The 27761-nt window shown below is 37.6% G+C and overlaps 1 protein-coding gene across 4 annotated transcripts in view; it reads left to right on the top strand.

The window, feature by feature from the left end:
• LOC143378487 (rap1 GTPase-activating protein 1) overlaps positions 1-27761 on the top strand; it is a 342177-nt gene that overhangs the window by 218483 nt on the left and 95933 nt on the right. The window contains exon 1 of one of the 4 annotated variants that reach the window (XM_076830269.1): positions 11120-11475. The exons of the other annotated variants lie outside the window; for them this stretch is intronic. Within the exon in view, the coding sequence (XP_076686384.1) occupies positions 11317-11475 (159 nt within the window). The 5' untranslated portion in view covers positions 11120-11316. Of the gene's footprint in view, positions 1-11119; positions 11476-27761 lie in introns of those variants that run through there. 4 annotated transcript variants of the gene reach the window in all.

Here is a 27761-nt window from a genome sequence, read left to right as displayed (position 1 = left end):
TCCGCGCGCAAAGGGGCCGCACGTCGCGCTCCCCAACCAGTTATTTCCGTACAGAAACTTTTATGCTCCTCGTGAATAAAGAAAGGAGCCTCGGCCCACCCTCGGGACACCGGAATTTCGTTCGTTCGACGCTTGTTGTTGTTGTTTCACTCTTTGACTTCGAGAGTAGCAGTTAAGGGTGGAACAAGGTTAGCATCTTCAAAGAGTCGCGCTACGTTGCTGGGAACAACGAAGATGTGGCGGGTCGGGGAGCATGTGGAGGGACGCATCGGCTGGCGCTGGTAGCGGCGGAGCGTTTTCGGGCGCAGGAAGTTGGGTAAAATAATAAAAGAGGTGGACACAAAGGAATGGGATTAATGGGAAGCCTCGGTATACCTACCTACCGGGGAGCGAAATAAGTCGACCACGAAATGACATCCGCTCTCCTGCTAGCCTCTCTCCGCCATGACAGCCTGTTTCCTCTTGGCTTCACCTTCCTCCACCTGTCGTTACCTTCAGCCACGAAAGAATTTGTCTTGGCTCCGAGTTAACGGAAGTGCGTGGCTAGACCGGGCAATCCTGCTCTCGGATGTGGGATTCTGTGCATGTGTATTCGTGGTTGCAAATTTCCTGCAATTGGGCGACTGTGTACGTCCAGCGGCACCAAAGTGTGTTGGTATCTCTTCTTTCACTACCTCGCTATCGGTTGATGCCTGAGAACTCTTTTCGTCACGTAGTATTATCGCCTGGGTTTCAATTGTTTTATGACACAGATACGTTCCGCGACGATTCAGAATTACCCACTGTAATTTGCATTAGTGGTATAAACATTGATTAATATAGTTTTAGTTAGTGCCATCTATCAATGACAGAAATTTTGCTAGAGGAATGGAACCAGATAAGCCTGAATGTCACGGAAAATTTGTTGGGTCTATGCTTAATAGATTAAAGCTTATAATAAAATTGCAAGAATATTAGCTCATTGTAATTACGTCTGTATAAATTAAATATTTAATTCTGGCGAATTTTTATTTTCCAACTGGATAGAACCTAAATATCTGATTCTATTCAATCTCCTAGCAACAAAGTGAATAGTTGAATCTTTCATGATCTGTAATGGTGCTGGAAATTATTAATTTTCCACTGTTCATCTCTAAACGTATTTATAAAAACCGCAGCATTTTTCAATTAATAGAAATAAAATGGGCAGCGATTTAACTTAATTGTTTTCCATTATTTTCTTTAATATTGTCTGGTTCTCTGCGATTTTTTTTCATTTGTCCTGTTGTTTATAAATTAACGATAATTGCAGTTTCTTTCATTGAATATAATTGTAGGAGTATAAACTTTAGTTAACATATCGAGCATTACCCTCTAGTTTCACTTATATATTTTCCTCTTCTTTAGAACGATCAATAGTTAATAAAAGCTCAATAAAATTCAGCTTGCCTCTTTTTACTTCTGTTTATTATTTTTGACAGTTTTGAAACGAAAATGTTTTTTTTTTAAACTGTATAATCCTTTTCGTTTCCTTTTCACTTAAACACTATCGATCACTCTGTTTATGAATTATACACTTATAATGAAAGAAATGATTTATTGCTGACTTTGGATACATTTTTAAGCTTTCTTAGAATACTCAATTCGCTTGTTTCGTTAACGTTTGATCATAAATTGATTTCAAATTCCATTACTGTTCTATTATTTTATTACATTTATATTTCCAGTAAACAGAGGATTCTTTGTTTGCGAAGAAAAATTCTTTACTTCGCTTATGATCCCTGTGCAGCCACTAATAAGTGGCGAACTTTGCACAAAGCAATGCAAGCAGTCCCAAAGTTGTGATAATTTTCAAAAATATTCCAGTGTTTCAAGTGTCTTCTTTTATTACCGTCGAGCGTACCTCTGAGTAGGTGGTACCCTTCACGAAAGCCGTCCGAATATTTGAAAGCGCCGAGCTCGGGTTTGCTCAATTATACATATAGAAGAACCGAATCGAACTCCAGGACTTCGAGTAAATTCCGATCCAATAAATTAAAATTCGAATTACGAATCAAGCGTACTGTTAATAATTCTTTTGTAAGTAACAGAGAAATTACGATGCTTCAAATTTCAATTTAGGTTAAATGTACGTACAACTTCATTTATAAATATTTTCAAGTATGAAAGTTGTAGAAATTAAGGAGTCATTCTACTTTGATCGGCCGAAAAATGCAGCTATATTTCAAGATTTTTTTCTGAATAAATACAACATATAATGAAATAAATCTTTTTGGAATTTATTAAGCTACTCTTATATTATACAAAAAAAATTAAAAAAAAGAAATTAATATATTGCAAGAGTGTTCTTATAGCGTCAATGTGGCACCTACAAAAAAGAGAAACTGAAACAAAAAATTTGGAAAGATTCTTAATCTGTATGAATATCGCTATCGCCCGCAGCTCAATTAACAATTTTTATCAAAAAATAGTCGAAATTTTTCTGGGGGAAAATTCGAGAAAACACCGCTTTGAGAATCTTCTCGAATTTTTTATTTTAGATAAGCCTGAGCCAGGAAACCACCAACCTCTTTTTTGTAGGTGTCACATTGGCGCTATAAAAAAAATAATTTAAACCAAACATAAAACAATCTTTTTAAATTTTTGTTGTATGATGTAAGAGTAGCTTAATAAATTCCAAAAGTTTTTATTTCATTATATGAGCCGTTTATTTTGAAAGGTGACCTATCAAAGTCCCTTTATATTTAAAAATTTGTTACATATAAATTTTTAATACTAACATCAAGTTGTACATGTTACTACAGTCAACGACAAAAAAAATTGACAAATGGACTTAAGCCACTTTCAAAATAAACGGCTCATATGTTGTATTTATTGAGAAAAAAATCTTTAAAAACAAACTGCACTTTTCGGCCGATCAAAGTAGAACGACCCCTTAAGGTGTTTCCATTACGACGCCGAATAAGAAAACATTTATAAATTATAAATTGAAAGTGAAATGGCAGTTTGAAGCTTTCAACCTGTAGCGTTCACCACATGGCTAACCAAACGATTGTTTCTCACGTATGCGGAGGCAGCCACATGGACTCCTATTCTCGCGTATTAAACAACATGCACGCGAAAACTTGCACGCACGTAGTACGAATAATTAATGAACGGTTGAGTTAACGATAATTTGCCATCTACTCGTGTAACTTTCTACCATTACATAAATAACAGAGGCACGTAATAATGCGAGAAACTGTGTAGTCGCGCCAGCAGTACGAATCTTTTTTGGTAGAAACCACGGGAAAACCCAAACCGCCCAGGAAGAATAATTGAACTTACACGCTGAATGGTCGTTGAATAAAGGGGCATCCTCGAGGGATTGTTTCCCTTATGGAGGGAGTTTCGCGGTCGAGGAATTCAAGGCTTCAGACAGCGCTGACGTAAATTATAGCGTATAATTAATAATCGATGTTTCAAAATATGACAGGTGCTGTCACCACCATTTTTCTCCGTTATATTTAACTTCGCCTCCACGATTTCACGCTTTTCCAATGAAATGAAATCACATTAATTTTAATTAGAATCTACGGATTGCTCGATTTTTCTTGCAAAAATAAATAAATGGCATTGATGAATAAAAATAGGTGCAACAACTTATTATATTAAAAATTTACAATCTGTCGTATACCTTTTTATATTTTTATTGATAAAAGTCAAGTTTTAGTCGAAGGATTTCAGTGTCAATAAAGTCGAATATCATTTCAGTTCTATTCTAATTAAACCTGAAGGTAATGTATCGTTAACTGCGCCGTTTTCGAGTATAATAACATATAATGTCCAACAAAATTAAACTTTTTTCTGTTCTGTAACATTCAGTAGCCGTTTCTTATGGATTTTTGTGCGCTGAAAACGAATCTGCAAACCGTTTATCGCTATCACCCTCAGTTTTCGAGAAATTCGATTTTGAAAAAAAATGCAAATTTTCAAATTTGAACACCTATTGTGTTCAAACAATAATAGTTATTCGGTTGCATGGTCTGTCAAATTATTCAATAAACCCTCGCGAATACAACGATATGAGTTATTATTGAATTATAAGCATTTAAATATGTTTAAACAACGACCAAAGGGAAAAGCACACTCGAAATGCACCCACTTTTGCAGATATATTTCAATTTATTTCCAAAACTAAGGGTCTAGGAGAAAATCTGACTACTCCACGCGATGCAGCAGAAAATTTTCTTTCGGAAACCACTAACAGAAGTGGTAAGACACATTTTGTTTTCAATACAGAAGCGAAATAGTTTGGCAAAACGTGCGCCGTCGTCAGTGGTTGTCAACGGCGGCGCGCGATACACTGCCGCTCAGCGTTACAGAATCGCGTAACGCGCGTGACCACCACTGTCCGCGCCGCACGTTTTGCCAAACTATTTCGCTTCTGTATTGAAAACAAAATGTGTCTTACCACTTCTGTTAACGCTTCCCGAAGGAAAAATGTCTGCTGCATCGCGTGGAGTAGTCAGATTTTCTCCCAGACCCTTAGTTTTGGAAATAAATTGAAAAATATCTGCAAAAGTGGGTGCATTTCGGGTGTTATTTTCGCTTTGATCGTTGTTTAAACATATTTAAATGTTCATAATGCACCAATAACTTATATCGCTGTATTCGAGAGGGATTATAGAATAATTTGACGCAACAAGCAACTGAATAACTATTACTGTTTCGACACGAAAGATGTTCAAAGTTGAATATTTGCAATTTATTTTCAAAATCGAATTTCTCAAAAACTGTGGGAGATGGCGACAAACGGTTTGCGGATTCGTTTTCAGCGCACAAAAATCTATAAGATATTGAATCTTACAGACCAAAATGGCTGCTGGACAGTGTAATTATAATTAGTTAATTTAGATCAAGTTCTGACACAAAAGATGTAAAACTATATTCTTCAATTAAAAGTGTAATGAAGTTCTCTTTCGAGAAACTTCGTTCTTTATTATCAGTTGTCAGCACTTGAGCATCCCCCTTAGATATTATTATAAACAGTAGTATTGCATAGCCGCAAAATAAAATAATGTGTGTGGGTACCTAGATAACACTTGGAAATTCAAATTATTTACGTTGCGTTGTAAATCACTGTAAATGAATCATTGTAAATTAGTTGAAAAATTTATGAAAATTGTCAGTTGTATCGAGAAACTTAATAAATTATCGATACATACCGCTCGTGGGTATATATAAGTTCATGGATGGGTTTAGATAATAAAATTGTTGCAGGATAAGTGGCTAGGAGAAAATATTCTTAGTGCACTTTGATTAAAGCAACCGTTAATTATTACTTTTTCCAATATACTCGACGATTTCGTTTCGAAGCTGATTTCAAAATATACAATGAAAGTGGGATCGCGAGTAATAATTCCTCGCAGTCGATCCTAATCGTATTATTTAATTGCCTTTCGATTCTCAGGCATTAAAGAATGTTTGTAACCTGGGCGTGAAATAACCTTCTACTTCTTTAAACATAACTTTTCTAAACTTTTCCTTTTCTGCGATCTAATCGATAAGTTCGTGTATCTGAAGCATTTCATCACATCAATCAATAAATAATGATGCGTATTTATACCTATATCATCGTTTCCAGACCTCGCTCTATGGAAACTTCGTATTTTCTATTTAAAAACGGATTTCTAATGGCTAGAGTCATTAGAACGACTCTACGAGATTAACACAATAATCTACATTAGGTACATTCTGAGATTCAAACATTCCACGCTATCGCTATATATCGCTACCACAATTTACATTAGATTACAGTTCTTGCGATGGTCATTTATTATGCGCAGAGATTAAATTGCCAGGAACGTATGCTTATAAGTTACGAACCATAAAATTAGTGCTGGATTAACCAATATGTAAAATAAGCACGTGCTTAGGACATCGGGAGAAGGGATGGGGCGGGGGGGTGCACCGTAGAAATTTTCTGAATTTTAAAATCTAACTTTTGGTAAAAACACTTTTTACCCAAATCATTGGAAATGCCTAAGAAATCCTACATTGCGTTGAAGTGATCACCCTGTATACGGGGGCCTCAAAATCTTTCAAGTGCTTACGCTTAGGGCCTCTGAAGGTCTTAATTCGACCGTCCATAAAGTACAATACATATAAACTGAAATGCCTGAGTTTTCATTGTGATTTCGAGAAAGTATCTCTGCGTAATTAAATGCTACGTAAATGCTACACTGGGGTCATATATGTTTCAGCCCCTTTTGGCAGGTTCACATTACCTTTCATGCAAGAATATGAAAGAATTTGGTTTACAGTAGGGTTCGTCGGTTTTTAAAAACCGGGTTTACAAACCGGTTTCTTTTTATAAATTTTTAAAATTTGAAAACCGTTTTTCAAATTTAAAAGCCCGGTTTTATATATTAGATTTTTAATGTGTAAAAATGAATTAACTATTTAATTAAATACGTTAACATTTTCAGTTGAAATCGCCTCGGACACAAGCATATTGTAGTAGGTAACAGATTACTGTAAAAATAATCTTCATGAATACACATTTTCTGAAGAAAAATACTAAATGAAATAAAGATTTAGAATTTATATTTTGTACGGTTTTTAGTTTTTTTCCACTCGATTTTGTATGCAGTGTATTTTATTGTGTTATATTTTTGTATATTTATTTATTTTTTTATTTATTTGGTTTTGTATGAATAGTGTAGGTATATTTTATTTTTTATATTTTTGTAATTACATAAATATTAAAAAAAACTGTAAACTTTCAAAACAAGTACAAATACTTATTTACTATTTTAATTATATTTTTTTATGAAAATTGGAAAACCCGTTTAACCGATTTTTTGGGAATAGTGGAATTCGAAAACCGATTTTTTTCAAAAGTCGTAGTAGTATATAAATATATATTTTTTATTTTCATTATGCGTTGATGGTCGTGATACGTTTGAGCTTTTGCAAATTTTGTAAACGAATCCAATTATCTATCAGAGCCTAAAAACCACAGAAAAAAATCTGAACAGTTCAGATTTCGTGGAATTACGAAGGCGGGAATATATCATTTGAACATGCATGACCCTTTCCACAGATTGTTCGACGGTTAACGCTCGAAAAGCGTGTGCAATAGAACCCGTCATTGGCCAGCGCAGTGTGCCATGTCTACAGAGCGTCTTAAGGGGTTACGCCACCCTGAGGCGCTCGAAACAGCACTAAACTAGACGAATTTTTTTACTGATACTATGAGGTTGAAAATTATTTATTTTCTTCTTATGGGTAGAGCATGTATTAGTGCATATATTGTATAAATACTGTACAAAAATATTAAAAAATGACCGAGTTATTTGTTCTCCCGCGAAGCTCGTCCGCCGTTACACGCGTGACTAACCTAACAAATTATAACGAACATGTTCGTCTGAAATCAAAAACCCGATGATTTTCGTGTTCCTTAATAAAATACCTACGATGTAGCATAGGGATTTGAGAAAAAAAAATTTATTGCACAAATGAGAGCAAAGTGAAAAAAATTATACGTTTTTCACATGAAAAAACGAATTTAAACCATTAATTATATACGAATGGGGTGTAGGATGGAAAAACTGATATGCTACATCGTAGATAATACCATTAAGAATATGCGTGCCAAGTTTGAACCCAATCGGACAAATAGTTTTGGAGATATTTGATAGGTCATCTTTGAAAATGTAGTTTCGAGAAAAACGCAAAAGAAGAAAAGTGGAATGGTAGCTACCTGCTGCGGAATATCGACATCCGCGCCTCGTTTAAAGTCTACAACTCGGCTATTTTGGGGGATTTTTGCGTCTACCATGGCTTAAATTATTCTTAAAACTGTACGTAATAAGAAAGTGCAAAGAAAAAAAAATCGTTTTTTCAAAACTTTCAGGGTGGCGTAACCCCTTAAGACGGCACACGGTGTTCACATTGGTTGAACAATGCTGTTGATTCAACAAAATTGAAACAAAGAAATTGAAAGGCAAATATTTACACATTTCAATGAAATCGACCAAACTGCTTCACTTAAAAAGTGCCGTTGAAGCAAATTGCACCTACGTGCCGGTGTTGCAATAATTTGTCAACATTATTATTATAACACATTCCTGGATTTTGTAGAAATTGAGAAATAATTGAGTCTGTTCTTCTCTCCATTTATATACCGTCATAAAATCGAGAGGTACTACACACTATTTATAATATCCTTATTGCCCCTAAAAACAATTTTCTGGCCAAAATAGCAAGGTCGGTTTACAAACAGTACGTCGCTGCGACTGAAATAAAACCTTTTAACCTTCACGATGCGTGTTCACACGTGTTCAATTCTGATGAATCATCCTGACTGGACAACCGCATTGAACGAAAGTAGAAACTCCGGCAACTTCTTTCAATGATCAACTTGGTTGATCACTTTGATTGAATGATGATTTACTCTATTCAGTTTCCTTTGAATTTTGTTGAATCAACCTCATTTTTCAGGCAAACTGAACCGTGTAAATTCGCATTTAGCCTTAAGTGGGTGTGCTTAAATTACGTAAGGGAAATTTTGGCGATTTCTTATTCCTTTCCTCCCCCAGTATAAGAATTCCTGAGATTGTTTATTGCAACCCCCTCTCCCGTCCTTACGTAATATTTTTTACATTGCAGTGTTTTAGTTATTAAAATTCTTTTAAGGGTTTCGTATAAATCATTTACCTCGGTTTAAATTGTTTTTAGGCTATTCAAATTGAAAATTAGGTTAAAAATATTATATAATACAAGAGATGGGCAAAATTTCGAATAAAGAATAAAAGTTAAAAAAATTATTCGAATGACGAATCATTTTTTTTTCACTTTTATTCGTCATTCGAATGACGAATCATTTTTTTTTTAACTTTTATTCGTCATTCGAATGACGAATCATTTTTTAAACTTTTATTCGTTATTCGAAAATTTATTTAAGGGGGTAGGTTACCCTCAACAGCCCAAACTCAGGCCCATCTTCAAACGCATATTCTGAAGTACCAAATGAATATAGAGATAATTTTTCTTTTACTTTTTAAGCGTCATTTCGTTTACTTTAATGCGCAAAAAGAAAATTTTAAAAATATTTATAGGAAAAAAAGTTATAAATATAAATGTGAGAGTGTGTACGCGATGCACCGTTTGATGGTGAACACGATTCCGGACAGGTGAATTATCTAAAACACAAAGTAAAGGCATTTTTATAATCTGTAAGACAGTCTCCATATTGTGCAGGAAGTAAAATTTTTATAAACAAATTAATAAAAATTTTATGTTAATGTTGCTGATTTTTCTTTTTTTGTAGGAAAAATATTTTTATCTTTTTTTTAAGAATTTATATTGAAAATCTGCTCCCAATACATGGAGGGGAATAGTTTCCTGCAACTCCCTGTAAATTTTCCTTCAAATCGTTGGAGCGGTTTTCGAGATTTTGTGTTCACCGTTTTGGAAAACGTAGTTTCTGGGAAATCGCGTTTAAGGATGATTTTCAGTGTCAATATCAGCCAAAAGTTAATCAATTTCCAAGATATTAATCAATTGTCCGGAATTCTTGTGACAATATAGTTCGGTGCTTGATATTTCCACACAAAATTTGAAAAACTTTTGCCTAATATTTCACTCTTAATTTTGTAGTTATATTTCTCACTATTCCGTTTTCCCATAAGAATACACGTTAAATTAAAAGTTAAATAATTCAAAGACTACCTAATCAATTTTTCTAAAAATTTTCCAGGGGCTTTACTATTGCAGAAAAATTCATTTCTCAAATTTAAAAAATTTTCGCTTATTTTAAATGTCACTGAAGTTCATCCTTAAAGTTGAACACCCTCATCCAATCTCATGTGCAGGCTCGTACATTTCCCCCTGTAATTCCTTCAATTTTTTGAATTTCGGGGTCCGGTTTCCCTTAAAATACGTAGAAAAGATGTAGCTAGCGTAATGCGCAAACATCCTACAGACCAATTTCGAAACTTTCAGGGTAACCTACCCCTTAAATAAAACTTTTCCCCACCTCTGCATTACACGCTATCTGCCCCTCCCCCCCCTTCCCAAGAAAACGCAAGAAATTCGCGAGCCCCATCCCACCGGAAAAAGCCTTACGTAATTTAAGGACGACCCCTAAGTGCGCGACGCCGATCAACATTCAGCGCACCTCTCCGGGAGTTAATTTGAAAACTGAACAATCGAATCGATCGTTATTCCCGCGTAGGAGAAATGATCGAGGTTCCCGTGGAATCGAGTTTACGCGCTCGATGGCGACCATGGCAACGTTTGTTCGCGACACGACGGCAGGGCAGGGTGGTGGAAGTTTTAAGAACAGCAGGACGTTGAAGCGAGATCTTGCGCCGGCACGGGGAGGTGCGCCGCAAGGAGGGGTTGATGCTGCGGCGACGAAGGGTGGCGGGAGGGGGACGGGTCAGCGTGGTGGGGAACAGGGACGGCAGACGAGGCAAGCCTCTCGAACTGTACGGTCTCGATGCCAGTCGCGTTTCTGCACTTCTGCGTTGCGAGGTGTATGCGCGTGTTTCTCTTCCTGCTGCCGCGGGCCTACGTGTTGCGTTTGCGAGTGTGTGCACGGGTCCTTTCTGTCGAGCGCGCCCACGGCGTAAACACTTTCTACTCTGACCTCAGTCGGCTGATCGAACCGTGGGCGACGAATGGGGAAGCCCAGAACGGCCAGGGAATAGTGACACGCCGCTAAGCGCGGTCCTTGCCCGCTCTGTCCCCGGCACGATCACGCGACCAGGCAGCGAGAATGACAGTGAACGTTAACTCCGAGAGTCGCACGGCCAAGCCCAGAGTGAAACCGCGATTAAATGGAACCCTAGCCTGCTCCGGTGTGCTCGTACGCGGATCCTACAGGCGCGCATAATGCCAGGGAGCACGGCACGCTGAGAGTTTACGCGTCGCATTCGCCGAAGGTCTTGGTGAAAGGCAGGAATTCACGTGTCGCTCGCGGTGCTGCACGCTCGAGAAAAGTGTCCTTTGTCCGCGGCTCTTTTCCTGCGCGTCCCTCGGCCGGAATAAGGCAGCGAATGTCCTAAGAGTATCCGCGTATGCACGCTCCGCTAGACTGCTCGAGCACCCTGTGCTGATCGGCGCCCAGTTTCGGCCCTCGTCTCCCCTACGCTGCCAGCCAGTCGTCGTCTAGCCGTGCCGCGCGGATCAGTGCGGTCGCGTAAGGGGTGCAACAGGACACTCGCGTTAGGTTAGGTCGGAGCGTCGAGATCGAACTGGTTCCCCGTAGTGCAGACGTTCAAAGGATACGCGATTGGTGGAGTATCGGAGCTCGCGGGCATCGAGTGGCGCACGGATCCGACGGTTATGATGGGCGTACTGAGGTGGAGGCACGATCTCAGATCGGATGCCGGCCAGCAGCAGCAACAGCAACAACAACGGCCCGCCAGCGACCGGTCATCCACTGGGCACAATAATAGTCATGCGCACGCGCACACCCACACACTGCCGAAACTTATTTCGCAGGTGAGTTTTTCCCGCGCTCTCCGAAGTTCCGCATTGGCCCGACCACCTGATTGGCCCTCTTGCAGTGTACGTGTGAGTCCACTGGAGAATTTACGGCCAGTTCCGGTCGAAGCGACCGGAACGAACATATGGGTGCTTGACTTTAGCGATTCTTTTCTCGTTCGTGGCTTTCGTTGCTTCGTGGGAGAAGGGGTTTCGTTTTATGTAAATGGGTGAGGAGTATTGGGTGTGTTTTGGCTTGATCGTGTTCAAGGGAACCCTGCTTTTCTTGCTGATATCTGTGGAACTGTGAAAGCAAGGGGGGAGGGGGGAGGGAGATTCTTGAAAGCGAGGGGCACAGTTGTGCCAATTGAATTACACTGTAATTTAATTACATTGTGTTTCAATTACATAGTAATTCAATTACGTTGTAACTCAATTGCATAATTCAAACTTTTCAATTAATTCAATTTCTAATTGCTGTAGTTGTGCGTGTAATTGAATTACAATGTAATTGAAATACAGTGTAATTTAATTACAGCTCAAAACTCCGAAGAAGTGGGGAAAAAGTGGAAAAAATGTGACAAAGGAGTTTATTTCTCTTTATATGTTATAAATTTATGAATAATACCATATTTAGTACTCGTAATAATTTCTTTTCTGTTCGAAACCTTTACCTGCATATTTCTTTTCCACCTCTTACTACCTCTCAATTCGGTTACCCTTTAATTCGTAATTATAATTCAATTACATTGTACTATGCAATTACAATTTTACAAAGACATTGCAATTACGAATTGCGATGTATTTTAATTGATGTGAGTTCTGAATTACGAATTACAATGTAATTGAATTAGAATGTAATTGAATTATTTTGTAATTGAATTATTTTGTAATTATAATTCATGGAGTAATTCAATTGTAATTCTGCACAACTCTGGCGAGGGCTCATATTGGAAAATTAATATGCATTAGGACTGGGACTATTCGAATATTTTACAAGTATTCGAATGCTACGAATAAACTTCGAATATTTGAGTATTCGAATGTTATTATTCGAATACTATTCGAATAGTATGGTGTAAAGTGGGTCAAAATTAGCTTACAAGATTTCACCCTGACAAATGAACCTAAAGAATTTGATTAATAATTCACACCATACTATTCGAATACATCAGTATTCCAATACTTAAATATTCAAATAGTATTCGAATACTTGGATATTCAAATTATATTTGCCAAATAATTGAGTAACTGAAGTATTCGAATACTTGGATATTCGAATTATATTCGCCAAATAATTGAGCAACTGAAGTATTCGAATATTCGAATAGTATTCGAATACTTGGATATTCAAATTATATTCGCCAAATAATTGAGCAACTGAAATATTCGAATATTCGAATACCGAAAAATTCGACAAATAGTCCCAGCCCTAATAAGGATAACTTACTCGAAAATCATGTCGGTAGATATTCCATTTTTAAAAGAAAATGTTACGAACACGTATATTATGTTCGTGGGAATGCTTGTAGGGAATATCATAGTGTATTTCAAAGTTCCTTCGGAGTGAACTGCTTGTCTGAGTTTTGTTGTTGATAGTACGTAATTTGGGAAAGTTGAAGGGTGAAAAAACTGTATGAATTATTTTAAACTAAAATTATGGTGTTTCTCGATGATTCTGTCCTGTGGTTCATCAGTACGTGGTACTAGATGACGATTGTGAAATTTTTTAAAACCGGTTGACCGTCTTTTTCCGGTTTTGTATGCGCTAGACGTAATCTAAGTAGGGGAGACCGGGTCAAGTTGATACGTTTTTCAGTTTTCAATTTTTTTCAGTTTTATTTGAATTAATTACTTAATAACAAATATGCTCAAATATACAGTGTCGAGATAATTCGTCTGTATCAACTTGCTCCGGTCTCCCCTACATACGTAAAATAATAAATATCAAGGATATTTTGCTGTCGATGACTTCAAAATTCAAGCCAATTTTACGTGTGACTGGCACTGACCAGGTATTTGGTAGAACTAGAAATCAGGGATCGAAAAAGTTCTGGAACTCTTATTTTTAAAAAATTCTGTTACAACTTATATTTTTCGTTTAAGAAAATATCTGTTCCTGCGGAATGTTTATTGAAAGAAATGTTACCCTTAGAAACTTTTTTTAGAAAGTGTTCTCACGGAACAGATATTTTAGAACCTATATAATAAAAGTTTACACAGTTGGATGCAGTTATATTAGCTCTCGTCAGGCGGCACAATTTTACAACGTTAACAGACGACAGAGGCGCAATTGCACCCTCACATATTTTACATGAAAATTCTCGCTGTCGGTATAATTTTTACGATAAATTGATAACATTTAGTCTCAATGAAAATCAATAAAAAAAATTTCCCAAATTTTCTTTTATAATGTAAATTATCTATTTTTTTTACTTTTTTATAATGAAATAACATTTTCATTAAAAAAAATCGTATTCTTTTTTTCTTGCATTATCTCATACAAAATATATGAGGGCGTCATTGCGCCTATGCCGCTGTTATGGATGCAACCCTCGACTCGACCTCCTACTTCGGAAGGGGGTTGAAATGTTTTTCTGAAATTTGGTCTATACAATCTAGACCAAAAACTTAGAGATGTCACGAAACTTCAGCCCTCCCCGGCTTCTCGAGCAAAAGTTATCGCAATTTAAAAACGCACAAGTTACAATTGTACCTATCTCATCTAAAGAGGGTTAGAATATGTATTAAAAAAGGTTCCATAAGATATAGAAAAGCACTAAACTATTAGGTACTAGTTTTATTTAACAATACAATATCATATTCTTCGTGTTTATTTAATAAAAGTTATTATGAAAATAATAATATAAGTAATTAATAGTTTCATAAGAAGTATTGAACAGAAAATAGTACTTGCCAAGAATAGTATCTAAATAACATTTTTTTATAACTTGCATGAACAAAAATACACCAAAATTCTATAATATCTGCATAGAAATTATCTACATAGTTAAATAATACAAATAAATAACACATTCAGAATATCAATTTAACTGTAATAATTATTTATTATTGTTGTAGTACTATTCATTGAATAGTATTCAGTATTTGTTGCAACGATTGAGAACTTTTTTTTATATTGATGAACAAAATGTCTGTCCTTCCAGTTATAGAAAAAAAATTATTTTTATATTTTATAAGTTCCATTCCAACTAGGAGTTTTATTTTCAAGAACTTTTACTTTAACGGTTCTCATGGGAACTTATAATGTGAGAACATTTTTAAAAAAGTTCCACGGTCCATGTTTCAAATAGAACCTATTGAAAAGTTTCAGAACTCTTTCGAACCCTGCTAGAAATACAAGGTTACACTGATTAGACACACGGCAGAAACTTTATAATAGTGATCAAAATACTAAACAGGAAAGAGGTGCAAAAAGATATAAAATAAAGAGGTGCAAAAAGATATAAAATAAAGACGTGCAAAAAGATATAAAATAAAGACGTGCAAAAAGATATAAAGTGATATGCCGTATTCCGCACAGCAGGTTTCTTTGCTGAGGATTGCGCAGGCACTGGAGCACAAGGTTTTTCCTTCATTTTTCAACAACGGCTTTGAATTCGTTGTTTTAATTCTTCTGAAATATGAAGCGACGTCGATTATATGTATACAATATCTTTCAGTGGTATCCTAACGGAGAAGACGTGAAAGCAATGTTTTATAACTTGGAAATGTTTAGGTCTCGGTCGCATATTTACTAACACCTTTATGTTTACTTCAATGAATAGTAGACGTGTGCGAAGTGTGTAATACGAAATCGTCAGCAGATTTGGTACAGAGTATTTATGCATACAAATGACGTGTATGCAAATAAAAAACGGGAATTAAAGAGATATCAATTTTTTTAAATTGTAAACTAATTATTTTTTAAGTATCTCTTAATACTTTAGGAAATGACTGTCATAATATAATATATATTATATTATAATATATATTATATTATGACTTTTTATCCCGCCGATGCAGATTTCAAAATTTCTAACGAAAACGTTCAGGGAACATCTGGTGAAATTGTCGAAACGTTTCGTCGTTTGGCACGAGTACAAGATACCGTTGGATAAAGCGTAAATGCCATGGAATCCACGCGATTCGACGGAAATAGCTTCTCGTAATTTAAACGAATAAACAAGAAATTCGACCACGACCACCATGTTTTCTGTAACTCAAGTGGTTACCAATAAATATTGGTGACACTCGTTATCGATATATTGAATATTGTTGACAACTGTAATGTCAAAGGTGTGTTTGGAATATGTGTGTATGCAGATTGTCAGTAGCACTGTAACTGCAGAAGACAAATTCTTTAAGGTTGAGCTATTCACTATTCGTAGGTATCTATAGTTGATTTGAAAAATTTCTTGAACTATACTCCCTGTCATTTAAGAAGGAACCTGCCGATCGACGAGTTTTAAACCGGTTCTGCGCAGGTTGACGCTCATTGGTGCCGGGAGAAGCCACTATTGGCTGTACCCCCACCAACGCTTTCTCGGAGCCAATGAGCTCATTCTACATGCGCGAAACGGGTTCCTTCTTAAATGACACGGAGAATAATGTATTTAATCTAAAGAATTGCTAATTATGAGAACGTGTGCGTGACCTTCTCATGTTCATAAATTTAAAACGAATAAAAATAGTGTGTTACATCACATTATTTGCACAAGCGGGCTGCGTAAATAGCTACGCGCTAATTTTGACGACACTTTATACGCAGATAGAGAATCGGAAAATATTCCACACATGTTTAGCCATTTAATAATTTATATGCTGTTTTACAATAAATTAGAAGTTCAAACGAAACTTTAGTGAAAAGATATATTTTTCTGAAATTACTAGAACCCTGGAAAACCCTATCGTCTTACTCGAAGGAAGTTTGAAGTCAAGGATGCTTAACTCACTAAGGGACGAAACCCGATCTTTATCATTAAATTTCTCGTGAACTATGGGGTGTCTACCCAAACAGTGGAATGTGGCTCATTTTTCGGCTCCCTGTTTATTTAGGAAATCTTGTTAACACTACAATGACAGCACCAGTGGTGCAAACTCACGCTTGGTCCTGCTGTTTCTCATAAGTTATTCTTTGATTCTCGAGAACCTCCCTCACTTCACCCTGTCAATACAATAGAGATCTTTCAGTGGCACAGTTTTCTCGGTTATATTTAAGCGTGAAATAAGATTGAATTTTTTGGCTCAGGCATATAAATCACTCACACCTACGTGACATGAGCGGATACTGTTATAGTCCAGGCGTAACGCGTAACATAACCTCCTCGTGAGATCCGTTTGGTATCCAATGAACCTTTGAAGCTGATTCTTTCAAAAATATAATGTTCAAACAAAAAATTGTATTCTACATTTTTTACTCATCAATGGAATGCGTATAACTCTTGAGCAGCAGCTACGGAGTCCAGTTTAACCCCTAATAAAGTTCTGTTCACATAATTTCCAGAACAAACTTCTATAGTAGATTTTGAATTTGTTATAATCGAAAACTCGTATTTCCTTCAAGTAGTGGCGCTAGTGAGTAATGACTAACATAAGTGCAGTTGGAAGCTAACAAGAATTGACTTGAGATAACGTATCGGTATCTTATACGTATTGGTTAATACTACTTCCCTTCCGTGCTGCAATTAAATAATTGTACTGATAGATCATTGCTGTACGCGTCATATATTGCTGCCTCGGCAAGTCCCGCAACGATCTGTCCACCATTTCAAGTCCCACAGTCACGCGTGCCCCACGCTTCCGCGTACATTTCGTTTTCGTGCGTCGGCCGTTACAGCGCCGCGCCGTCCGAAGAGGGAACCCCGTTGTTACGCTTTTTGCGCGCGAGCTCGACGAGCTTTTCGCCGCGAGGACGGAGACGAAACAGCGGCGAAACAAAAGAAAGGGGCCGCGGCTGAGGAGGACGGAAAGGAAAGGAGCAATGCCAAGAAACGAGCGCGGTAACTGTAACCACAAAGATCGGCTCCGCGGTAATTTTCCTCTAACAACCCGTTACTCCATCGTTCTGCGCCGCGAGACGTTTTAAAAAGTCCTATTTTCTCATGACCGGCCGAGTGGCTGGCTACACGTAAGACGTTCGCCCCGCTGCCACGGGCACATGCGTGCGCACGTGTGCACGTACACCTGGGAAACCGATACACATGCGTAATTACTCGAAGGGCACTGGTAATCCAGCGAGTTAAAGGCTCGCTGTTAACGACTCGCCAGCACGTGCTCGAGGAGAGGCAGTTTAATTCCTGCCGAAGACGAACTGAGACTGATTGGTAAGAATTACACTCGTTGTCGAACGAACGCCCGTTTAAAGGTCTTGGAACGAGGACTTATAAGCGTCAGCTAGAACGGTGTCGGTTCTTCGTTGTCCTCCATCTTGGCGATGACACAGTTCGACAAAATTTGACTTTCTTCAGACTTGTAACATTAAATAGTCGTTTCTGATAGGTTTTCGCGAGCTGAAAACGAATCCGCAAACCGTTTCACCATCACTCTCAGTTTCTGAAACAAAACTCCAAATTTTTAACGTTGAACATCTGTCAAATTATTCTACGAACCCTTCTGAATACAATGATGTAAGTTATTAGTGCATTACGAACATTTGAATATGTTTAAACAGCGATCACAGGGAAAAGCACACCCGAAATGCACCCAATTTTGCAGATATTTTTCAATTTATTTCCAAAACTATGGGTCTGGGAGAAAATCTGACTACTCCACGCGATGCAGCAGACATTTTTCCTTCGGAAACCATCAACAGAAGTGGTAAATCGCGTTTTGTTTTCAATACAGAAGAGAAATAGTTTGGCAAAACGTGCGCCGTCTACAGTGGTTGTCAACGGCGGCGCGAGATACACTGCCGCTCAGCGTCACGCAATCGCTTAACGCGCGTGACTACCACTGTCAGCGCCGCACGTTTTGCCAAACTATTTCTCTTCTGTATTGAAAACAAAACGCGACTTACCACTTCTGTTGATGCTTCCCGAAGGAAAAATGTCTGCTGCATCGCGTGGAGTAGTCAGATTTTCTCCCAGACCCATAGTTTTGGAAATAAATTGAAAAATATCTGCAAAAGTGGGTGCATTTCGGGTGTGCTTTTCCCTTTGGTCTAATAACTTATATAGTTCTATTCGGGAGAGTTCATAGAATAATTTTGACCGAATAACTATCACTGTTTCGACACAAAAGATGTTCAAAGTTGAAAATTTGCAGTTCTTTTCAAAATCGAATTTCTCGAAAACTGAGGTTGACAGCGACAAACGGTTTGCGGATTCATTTTCAGCGCGCGAAAACCTATAAGAAACGGCTATTGGGTGACCGCGCGAGTTTCACCCTGTTTTAGCCGAGCACGTTCATACAAAACAAAGTCTTTGTTTACGGGCGATACGGTACAATTGGGGATTGTGAGTGTAATTGTTGACTTAACGTTGGTATACTCGTCTGTTGCGGTGGCTGCGAATAATGTAACGTGGGATTGGGAGGGGTTGAGTGGGGTTTGTGGTATTGTAACAGAAAAGTAATTTGTAATTTGTATAAACGTTTGGACAAACCACTGTAATTTCTTGAGAAACTAAATCCACCGGGAAATTGCGTCAACATGTTTCAAAGTGTCCGCCTGGAATGCAATACGAGAAGAAAATGTGCAGGTATAGTCACATAGGTTGGACTTTATTTTTTGAGCTTCTAGCGAATTAAGAGAAAGTGGTCTTAAGGAATATCATATTATATGAAGAGAATTGACTGACTGCAATCTATTGTACAATTATCGAAATATTTTATTTTATTAATGGTGAAGAAACTAACAATTCAGAAAAATGTAAAATTGTCAGACATAAAAATATCTTTGTGTGAATATTCAATTAACATGGTATCGTAAATTATTAAATACTGTTTAAAATTATGAAACATCTAATTGACTGTTAGGTATAATTGAGTTTTCTATTCTTCTGTGCAGTAGAAGTGTAGTACAAACACTACATCCTGTACCACATACTGTACTCCTTTTTGACAGGTTATATTCATGTAACAAGGGAAACAAGAGAATTCTTTTCTTCGATCACTCGCAGGGTTTTGCTTCTCGACAACACAAATTCTTTTCCGTTAATCTCTTAAGGTAGGAAACTATGTTTGTCAAATCAGAATTGGGTAATAAACGATAAATATAAAGTATTATGATACTATAGAAATAATAATAATAATTTAACATCATGTATATATATTTAAAAAATTTCAACGTTAATATAAATATTTGTAATTCGAAAATAGAATATTAAATTGGTTAGCGTAGTGAATTGGAGCAGCAGATCTGACAACGTCGCATTCATTCAGAGCGTCTTTTATATCCAAAATGTCAAAGAAAATGTTCATATGAATTTGAATCGCCGTTCGCTATTTAAATGTCTGTACATATCGAGTGTGCGACGTTGCCACGTTGACTGCTCTACGTAGTTTCTAAAAAATTTGCACGCTAACCTATACGTTATGGGCATTTACGAAGAAACCATGTGGACAGTTTTGCAGAGATTAATAAATTCATTTCCTGACATTTCGATGTACTTTTGTGCCAATTTTGGTGCACTTCTTGAATATAGTTTTCCTGTTTCAGAAGAAAAGAAGAAACTATAACCCTCTCTTTTCGACTCTGCCATATGCCACTGTGTTAAAATGCAACTTTAATTAACAATTTCTCGATAACTATGTGGTAAATCGATTTTAAACTTTGCACAAGGGTTTCTTGTATTCCAAATTAGTTTCGAACGAAATTTGAAAGAATTCTTGAATTTAATAGATTATTCAGGAACTACCTTAAGGAAAAATTTAACGAATTTCCTCGAGTTATACCCGCGACATTGCATGGATTCGTTTTTTGGTCAAATTGCAGTTGCGTTGTGGCGGTGGACGAATGGCCTTATTCTACATTTCTCGTTTGAAACATTGATGTGCAATTAAGCATCGTCGTTTATCAATCAGTCTGTCAATAAAGTAATACGTAGCTACCATCCCTTTAGTAGTGCGCGAGAAATATTATTCCATACATATGTACCCTCTGGTCGAAGATCAGCGTTATTATTTTTACTATATAATCCAGAGTGTAATCTTGTAAGTATGTAATTGGTTTCCGATGAATCAACAAATCCCTGTGCTTTCGTAGGGCAACGTGTAGATACACGCAATATGTTGCTCTTTGGCAATTAGACTGATTGCGAGTTAGCTCAAGGCAATGGACTCCCATAACATTTAGTATGTTTTTATTACAAGCACCGGCGCAACACATGCGATGTCATTCAACTCGTTCTTCCCTCACTTGATGCAGCCGTATAGAAGAGAATTTACGTTCATTCGGAGATGAAACATAAATGTAGAGACTCTTTTCATGTATCACTGGAGTTTCTCTAAAAAGAAACGGGAACTTTCTTGAAAATGTACCGAGAAAGTGAATAATCATGATGGACCTGCATTTATCAAAATTTATCTGTACCTTTTATGCGACTGAAAGTGGTGGAATCTATATTTATACTTCGGGACATTTTATTCGTTTTCCGACGATATTGGAGCATTGCGTTGTCGTCGAATGTGATTGCAAAAAATGTAATAAAGTTTTCGGCTGGCATATATAGTCCTGGAAATATTAATTTATCGCATCACTCTCAGATTTACGTATTACGCACAATTGGCATTGCAATATGATTGACAAAATGATTCGTGTGCAACTTATTTTTGCCAAAATAAGGAGCTACACAATTTTGAAATAATATTTCTCCAGTACTAATCATGAGTGAGGTACAGGTGATAACGTGTTTATTCAAGTGACACAATAAATATTTCCAGTACTGCATGTCGGGAATCTTACATATTCCTAACATTAAATAATGAAGTTGAAATTTCGACCGTAAAATTTTTTTTTTAAAAATTAAAACATGATTTCGGCGCACAGTTTCGGTCAATTAAAAGAATAAAAGCTAATTTGCAAATAAAAGAAGTATCATCTTCCGACGTTTCGGTCAATATTTAGACCTTTATCAAGGAAAGTTTGAATAACTAAATACTGCGTATGCTTATATGTAACATGCTTGATAGAATATTCTTATATTTGCAAATTAGCTTTTATTCTTTTAATTGACCGAAACTGTGCGCCGAAATCATATGTTTTAATTTTTAAAAAAAAATTCCTGACATTAATCTGTCTTTCGAAAGCCTTATCAATTTAGCTTTGAATGCATCTGTCAACCCTTGAGGTTCAATGTACCGCGACAAAGAGCTTATTTCTCAATACGAATTAAACGTCTGTTTGACGATTGAACAGTACGTGTTCATCTTCTGACAAGAACGAACTTGAAACCAGTTTGATTGGCGAGAATTTCTTGTTGAGCAGTTAATAACTGAACGGGATTTTAAGGTCTTGCCGCGCCGTCGCGTTTTACTGTACCTACTTAGGTACTTATTGCTAGGAACACTTGTTGGTACAAATGTCTGCTAATTTGTGACACGAGTTTAGCATTCAATCGATAATCATTTTATCAATGGCTCCTACCTGATATCTTTATTTAATGTCATCGACGATAATGGACACAGTGACTCGAAACTCGAGTGGTATAATGAGTGTCTTGTACAACTACCAAGATATGAGAAGCTTCTTCAGATTTTAACAACGTGTTGCAGGAGTAGTGATTTTGTCATTATTCTTCTCTTTTACCAATATCGTTCTAATTAAAATAGTAATATTTGAATAGAAATTCTCGGTGACTGGATTTTAACCCTCGCACACCGAATGCGGGGTCATTTTGACCCGGCCCGTAGCTCGCCTGCTGCAACAGTCGACGATCGTACCTAATAGAAGAAACTTGCAGACGAGTAAAACGAACAAACGAAACAATAGCAGATTTATCCCTAAAACGATCGCGATGTTACATTTGCATTGTTGGCAAATATAGTACGAGATGTCACGTATGTAACAAAATAATTTGTGAAATTCATACAACGAAACAAAATATTACGTGTGCAGTGTGCAGAGGCACTATTATATAAAATTGAAGTTGCATACTTTGAAACGCGGTTTATCAGTAAATATGAACTATACGCACAAGTGTGTTACAGCGCTTTGTTCGTCTTGGCGAAAGGAAGGTTCTAACGTTTTTATTTCTTTAAAATACTGATTTTTAAATAGTAGTAGTTCGGGACGCGGCCGCTAGGCGGCGACCGGGCGAGCGCTTCTCGCTTGCGAAACAGCACCGCGGCGGGAATAAGTGGCCGAGGGCTCTTGAATTTACAGATTGTGAATGAATGTTGGGTTTTTTGCAATTTTTTCCCCAAACTGTAGAATTAGGTGGACTTAAGTCCTCTCCTACTTCATGCAGGTAATTCCACCTCCGAGGTATTTTCTTTGTGCTGTCGGTGAGGGGGGCCCACGCTGCCGGGTACAACATGGACTCATGAGACGCACAGAAAAAAAAAAGAATTTACAGATTTTGAATCAGTCGCGCTAATATTTCGGGCGAAGCCGAAACAGGGGATGCTAGTATGTTATATATAGTTTTTTTTTAGTTTTATTGAATAAAGTATTAAAAAATAATAATATAACAGTAATAAATAATGACAACAAAATTTATTACAAAACCTTCCTTCAAAACTTTTTCATTATGGGTCAAAGTAACCCGGCATTCGGACCCCAGGCTCTGCTCAAACATCCGGTGTCCGAGGATTAACTAACTAGTGACCATCTGGATACTACTAGAAAATTCTGGATCGATAATAATGGAAATACTTTTCTTGTTTATAAAAATTAACGAATTCTGCATACCAAAGTACAATCTGCTTATTATCGTGCTGGGGAGTAATAAGAAATAATCGATTCCCTCGACGTGATTCATCGGTCCTGCCCACTTCGCAGTACCGTGACACTGAGGTCGATAATAATTACGTAATAGGTTGTCAGTACTCAGTTTAACTAACCATTTTTCCTTATCGCTTACGCATTACCGTTTTAAATCACACTGCCTTTGCCTTATTGCGCATGTAAACGCTCCTTAAGTACTAACCAACATTTTCCGGCTTTCCTTTTAGTTAGCGTGCAAAGAAGCAGCTCCAATTTTGTCAGCTTGTTAGCACTGTCCAACTAATTCCGTCCATAAAGAAACTTACGATTTTTCTGCTTCGTCTTGTCGCAGAGATGTTGGCAGCGCCTGTGTTTGGTTGAGTTCTCTATTTAGAAGAAGACCACTGTATTTCTCGTGGCGTAAAATTCGTAATTTATTATTTCAGTGGCTGGGAATGCCGCGAATGCAATTTGCACGCGAAATTCGTAGCACCGCCGTTCATTTATTCGATTTTCCATGGAGTCCTCTATCTTACGCCCTCGACGTTATGCAGCTGCATTTTCTATCGACGTTCCCATTCACTTTCAAATTTCCTTTTCAGAAGCTCCGCGGTGCTTTCATCTCCCGTAACCCCAGAGTAGCCTACAGTGCCCCGCAAAAACAGTTGTGAGTCACAAATAGACACAACTGGATTCGCCCGTTGAAATTTCTTCATTTGCATGCGCACGGTAAAAGATTAGAGCCCGCACGTTCGCTGGAATGGAATGTCCGCGTTGCAGCCGACACCACGTCTGCGAAACTGCTATTCAAACGCTCATATTGCCTAACAGTTCATTAAACATTGTCGTCGTAATTGTTGTTGCAACACGAGCCGTGCAAAACTTCGCGCGTTGCGAACGTAACGAACATTATAAGTTCATTGCTGTAGGAAAAGAAGTGTATTTACGCCCGATAAATGTGCCCTATGATTCGTGGTAGAGCGAAAAAGGGGCTACCTTTAGGAAAATATATATTTCTGTTCATCCTGTGTTGTGTTCACCCTCAGGGCCGTTCCTGGCGGGGGTGCAGAAGGTGCCCCCGCACCTGGGCGGCCAAACCTAGGGGCGGCCGCAGGCCGTTTATTATATGTAAAATTTTGATTAATAAGAATAATAATCGAAACTCTTTTGCATGATAACTGTTTAAAATTATGTATGTATAGATATAAAAGTAAGCACTGCATATTGAATTCTTAATTAAGGAATATTGAATTAATAAGGGCGGCAATATTGTTTTTGCACCTGAACGGCCAAAACCCAGGAACGGCCCTGTTCACCCTATTCTGCTCCATCCTACATTACACATATGTTGTATAGGCACAAGGTAGGCGAGGGCAGGTGGTACAACCAGACCGTCCCAACCCGGGTAGGGTGATTCCTTCTGTAATAAACAAATCGAAAATGTAGAATAAAATTCATCGATATAAACCAGCGCTGTCCAGCGTAGGGGCCCCTCACGCGCCTGCTTCCCCTTCCAATCTTTCTCTCGCACAGCGTGCCTTCCGTTGTCAAGGAGACCGCGCGACGCTAAGAAGGTTGCTATGACGTGCTAGCCCGGCTAGCGTCTTCGCGTTTAGCGTCGCGCGGTATCCCTGACAACGCGGACGAGAGTGGGAGAAACCCAAGCTCCCGCGGGAGCAACCTTGGACAGCGCTGATTAGGGATGGAGTGCAAAATCACTAACAGTGATTTATCACAGTGATCGCAGAATTACGATCACGGTTGTGATTGAAGTTAAATCACTACCGTGACTGCGATTTCTTTAACTTCAGTGAATTGTTTACTGTGATCGTAATTCTTGATCTTGATTGAATTATTTTTTATAAAATACTTCAATGTAGCTTGTGTTGCAGTCAAAGCGTGCTAATTCTGCGAATATATAGAATATATATATTATGACTCATAAATAGTCAATGTATGCACGCATTGATTTGATTGGCTAAAGCAGCGCTGTCCAAGGTCGCTCCCGCGGGAGCTTGGGTTTCTCCCACTCTCGTGCGCGTTGTCAGGGATACCGCGCGACGCTAAACGCGAAGAGGCTCGCGGAAGTCGAATTTGTAAAAACATCCGGTACATGTGTAATTCACTAAAAATTGTGAGTGAAATGAATCCATGTCTGCAACTAAGAAGAGAAGATCCCGAACCCGGAAATTCAAAAAATTCTGAAACTTTGTGAATATGTAGGGAATTTCCTCCTGAATACAACGCAATTTTTGTTCGCTGCCCAAATTCAACCGAAGGGGGTGAAATTGACCCCTGGAAATCCGGTTATTTCCCGATTTTGTGTTATAACTCGTGAACTGTAAAATAATTTTTTTACCAAATGATATATCTAATTAAAAGAAGTAACTTTTCTCGCGAATCTTTTTTTCTATTACTTACAGTTCGCGAGTTGTAACACAAAATCGGAAAATAACCGGATATTTAGGGGTCAATTACACCACCTTAGAGTGAATCTGGGTAGTAAACAAAAATTGCGTTGTAAGCAGGAGGAAATCCCCTACATATTCACGAAGTTTCAGAATTTTTTGAATATTCGGGTTCGGGATCTTCCCTTGTAAGTCGAAATTGCAAAACAAGTTTCTTAAAATGGGGCTCTATTCTTGAGAAAATCGATTTAAAGGTGGAACTGGTTTTTGATCGAATTAATATGTACGTACACGATGTATTTTCAAACTTGAGTTTCTCGAAAAGAGAGGCTTCTATAAATAAAATATTATTTTACATTCTCGGTTTATCCTCGATGTAAAATTTCATGCAGTCACATGAAAGCTTTAATTTACTTATGCCATATAAAAGCAATTATCCAGACAGTTCCACAATGTCTGACACAATAATGGTCAACTCTACTCGAGGTAAAAAATGAAAGATGTAAAAACAGGATACATAGCTGCTGAAGTTGGAGTTGGTAACGAATAAGGTTTTAGAGAGGTTCTTTGTGTAATTACCATGGGACACTATCGAACACTAACAACGTAAATACCCTGTACAGTTTCAGTAACCTTTCCATACCAAGTAGAAATTCTATATTCAATGAATACTTATCGCTTCAGTGATTCAACTGACGAATACAATTCATGAAACATCCATCTGTTCTACAGGGAAAATAGTATCCTGAATTAAAGTATTCGTGACATTGAGTGTAGAAGATTACTTACCTAGTAGTTGATTTACTACAACTTCAGTTTCCTTCGTACACGATATCAATGCATCTGTATATCGTTGGCTGTGAGTCCCAATAGAATACGTTGACCTCGATATTTTTCTGTGCTCGTTCTGCTCTCCTTGAACGCAGCAAATATTATGGAGTATTTATTTATTTATTTATTCAATGTCGCGTCCGAGTTTTGCCGAGCCGACCTGAAATCAAATTGCCCGCTCATGGCGGTCGTGCTTGTAGCCCGAATCGAGTCTCGGGACCCCGAAACTTTCGGGATCTCGAGCATTACGAAAGTATCGGGATCCCGCCCGAAAGTTTCCGGCCCGTCCCGAGCCCGAAATGTCGGGTACCCGTACACCCCTGATTGACAGCCATTCTTCGAGACTATTTGTATCAAAATGTAACGCAAATAATGGACGAGTTAAAAGTGCGATCAGTAAAATGTGCGCTAGCAAGGTTATGTTCAATAATTTATGTCCTTCGTAATCTATGAATACGGTTCATTTAAATGGAAAAATGACACGACATATTATTTGAGATTTACATAAATAGAATTGAGCTAAAGAGACTTTTAAATTCAAAGATGTTAAGCAGTTGTAGTTGTGACGGTTGCACTTTTTAAAATTGTCGTGGACTGCGTAGGTATTGTAATTTGAACATAAAATTCCCGGAAATGTTGCAACGTAAGTATGGACATACTTACATAAGTACGACTGGGGATGATAACTTTCCTTTTTGTGGCTGCAAATGCGGGTTCAATGGTTCATGCAGCAGTCGTATGCATTTTGAGAAAGGAGCATGGAAGCCTTTTTTACATTTTATACTACACTGTCGTTGTCCATTACGCGCAGTCTACTTCACTAAAACAAAGCTGGCTGCACGGTACACGGTGACGTATACTACACAGAATATTGAATTGAATAAGAAATTTCAACTGAAATTTTATGTAAAACTCAAGTATCTCCTTCAATTGATGTAAACATTCACACGAATTATTGAATTTTTCTGCTTGTCTTAAATAAATTCTGCGAAACTGTATTTTTTTTTTGAGAATTTGTTAATTTCATGTTTTTATGTCATTTTGAACATTAATTTAAATATAAACATGAAAAACTGATACAGAGAGATCTTCGCCTATATAAAAAATCAGGTAACTCCATAATTAAGGAATTGAAAAGTTAAGAAAAACTTATAACTCGACCCGCTTCTGTAAAATATTTCGCCGATTGGCCTGTTCAA

This window comes from Andrena cerasifolii, chromosome 2 (genome assembly GCF_050908995.1).
Source record: "Andrena cerasifolii isolate SP2316 chromosome 2, iyAndCera1_principal, whole genome shotgun sequence".
Lineage (NCBI taxonomy): Eukaryota > Metazoa > Arthropoda > Insecta > Hymenoptera > Andrenidae > Andrena > Andrena cerasifolii.
The sequence above is the reverse complement of the archived record's forward strand: the minus strand, read 5'-3'. Positions and strand labels throughout refer to the sequence as shown.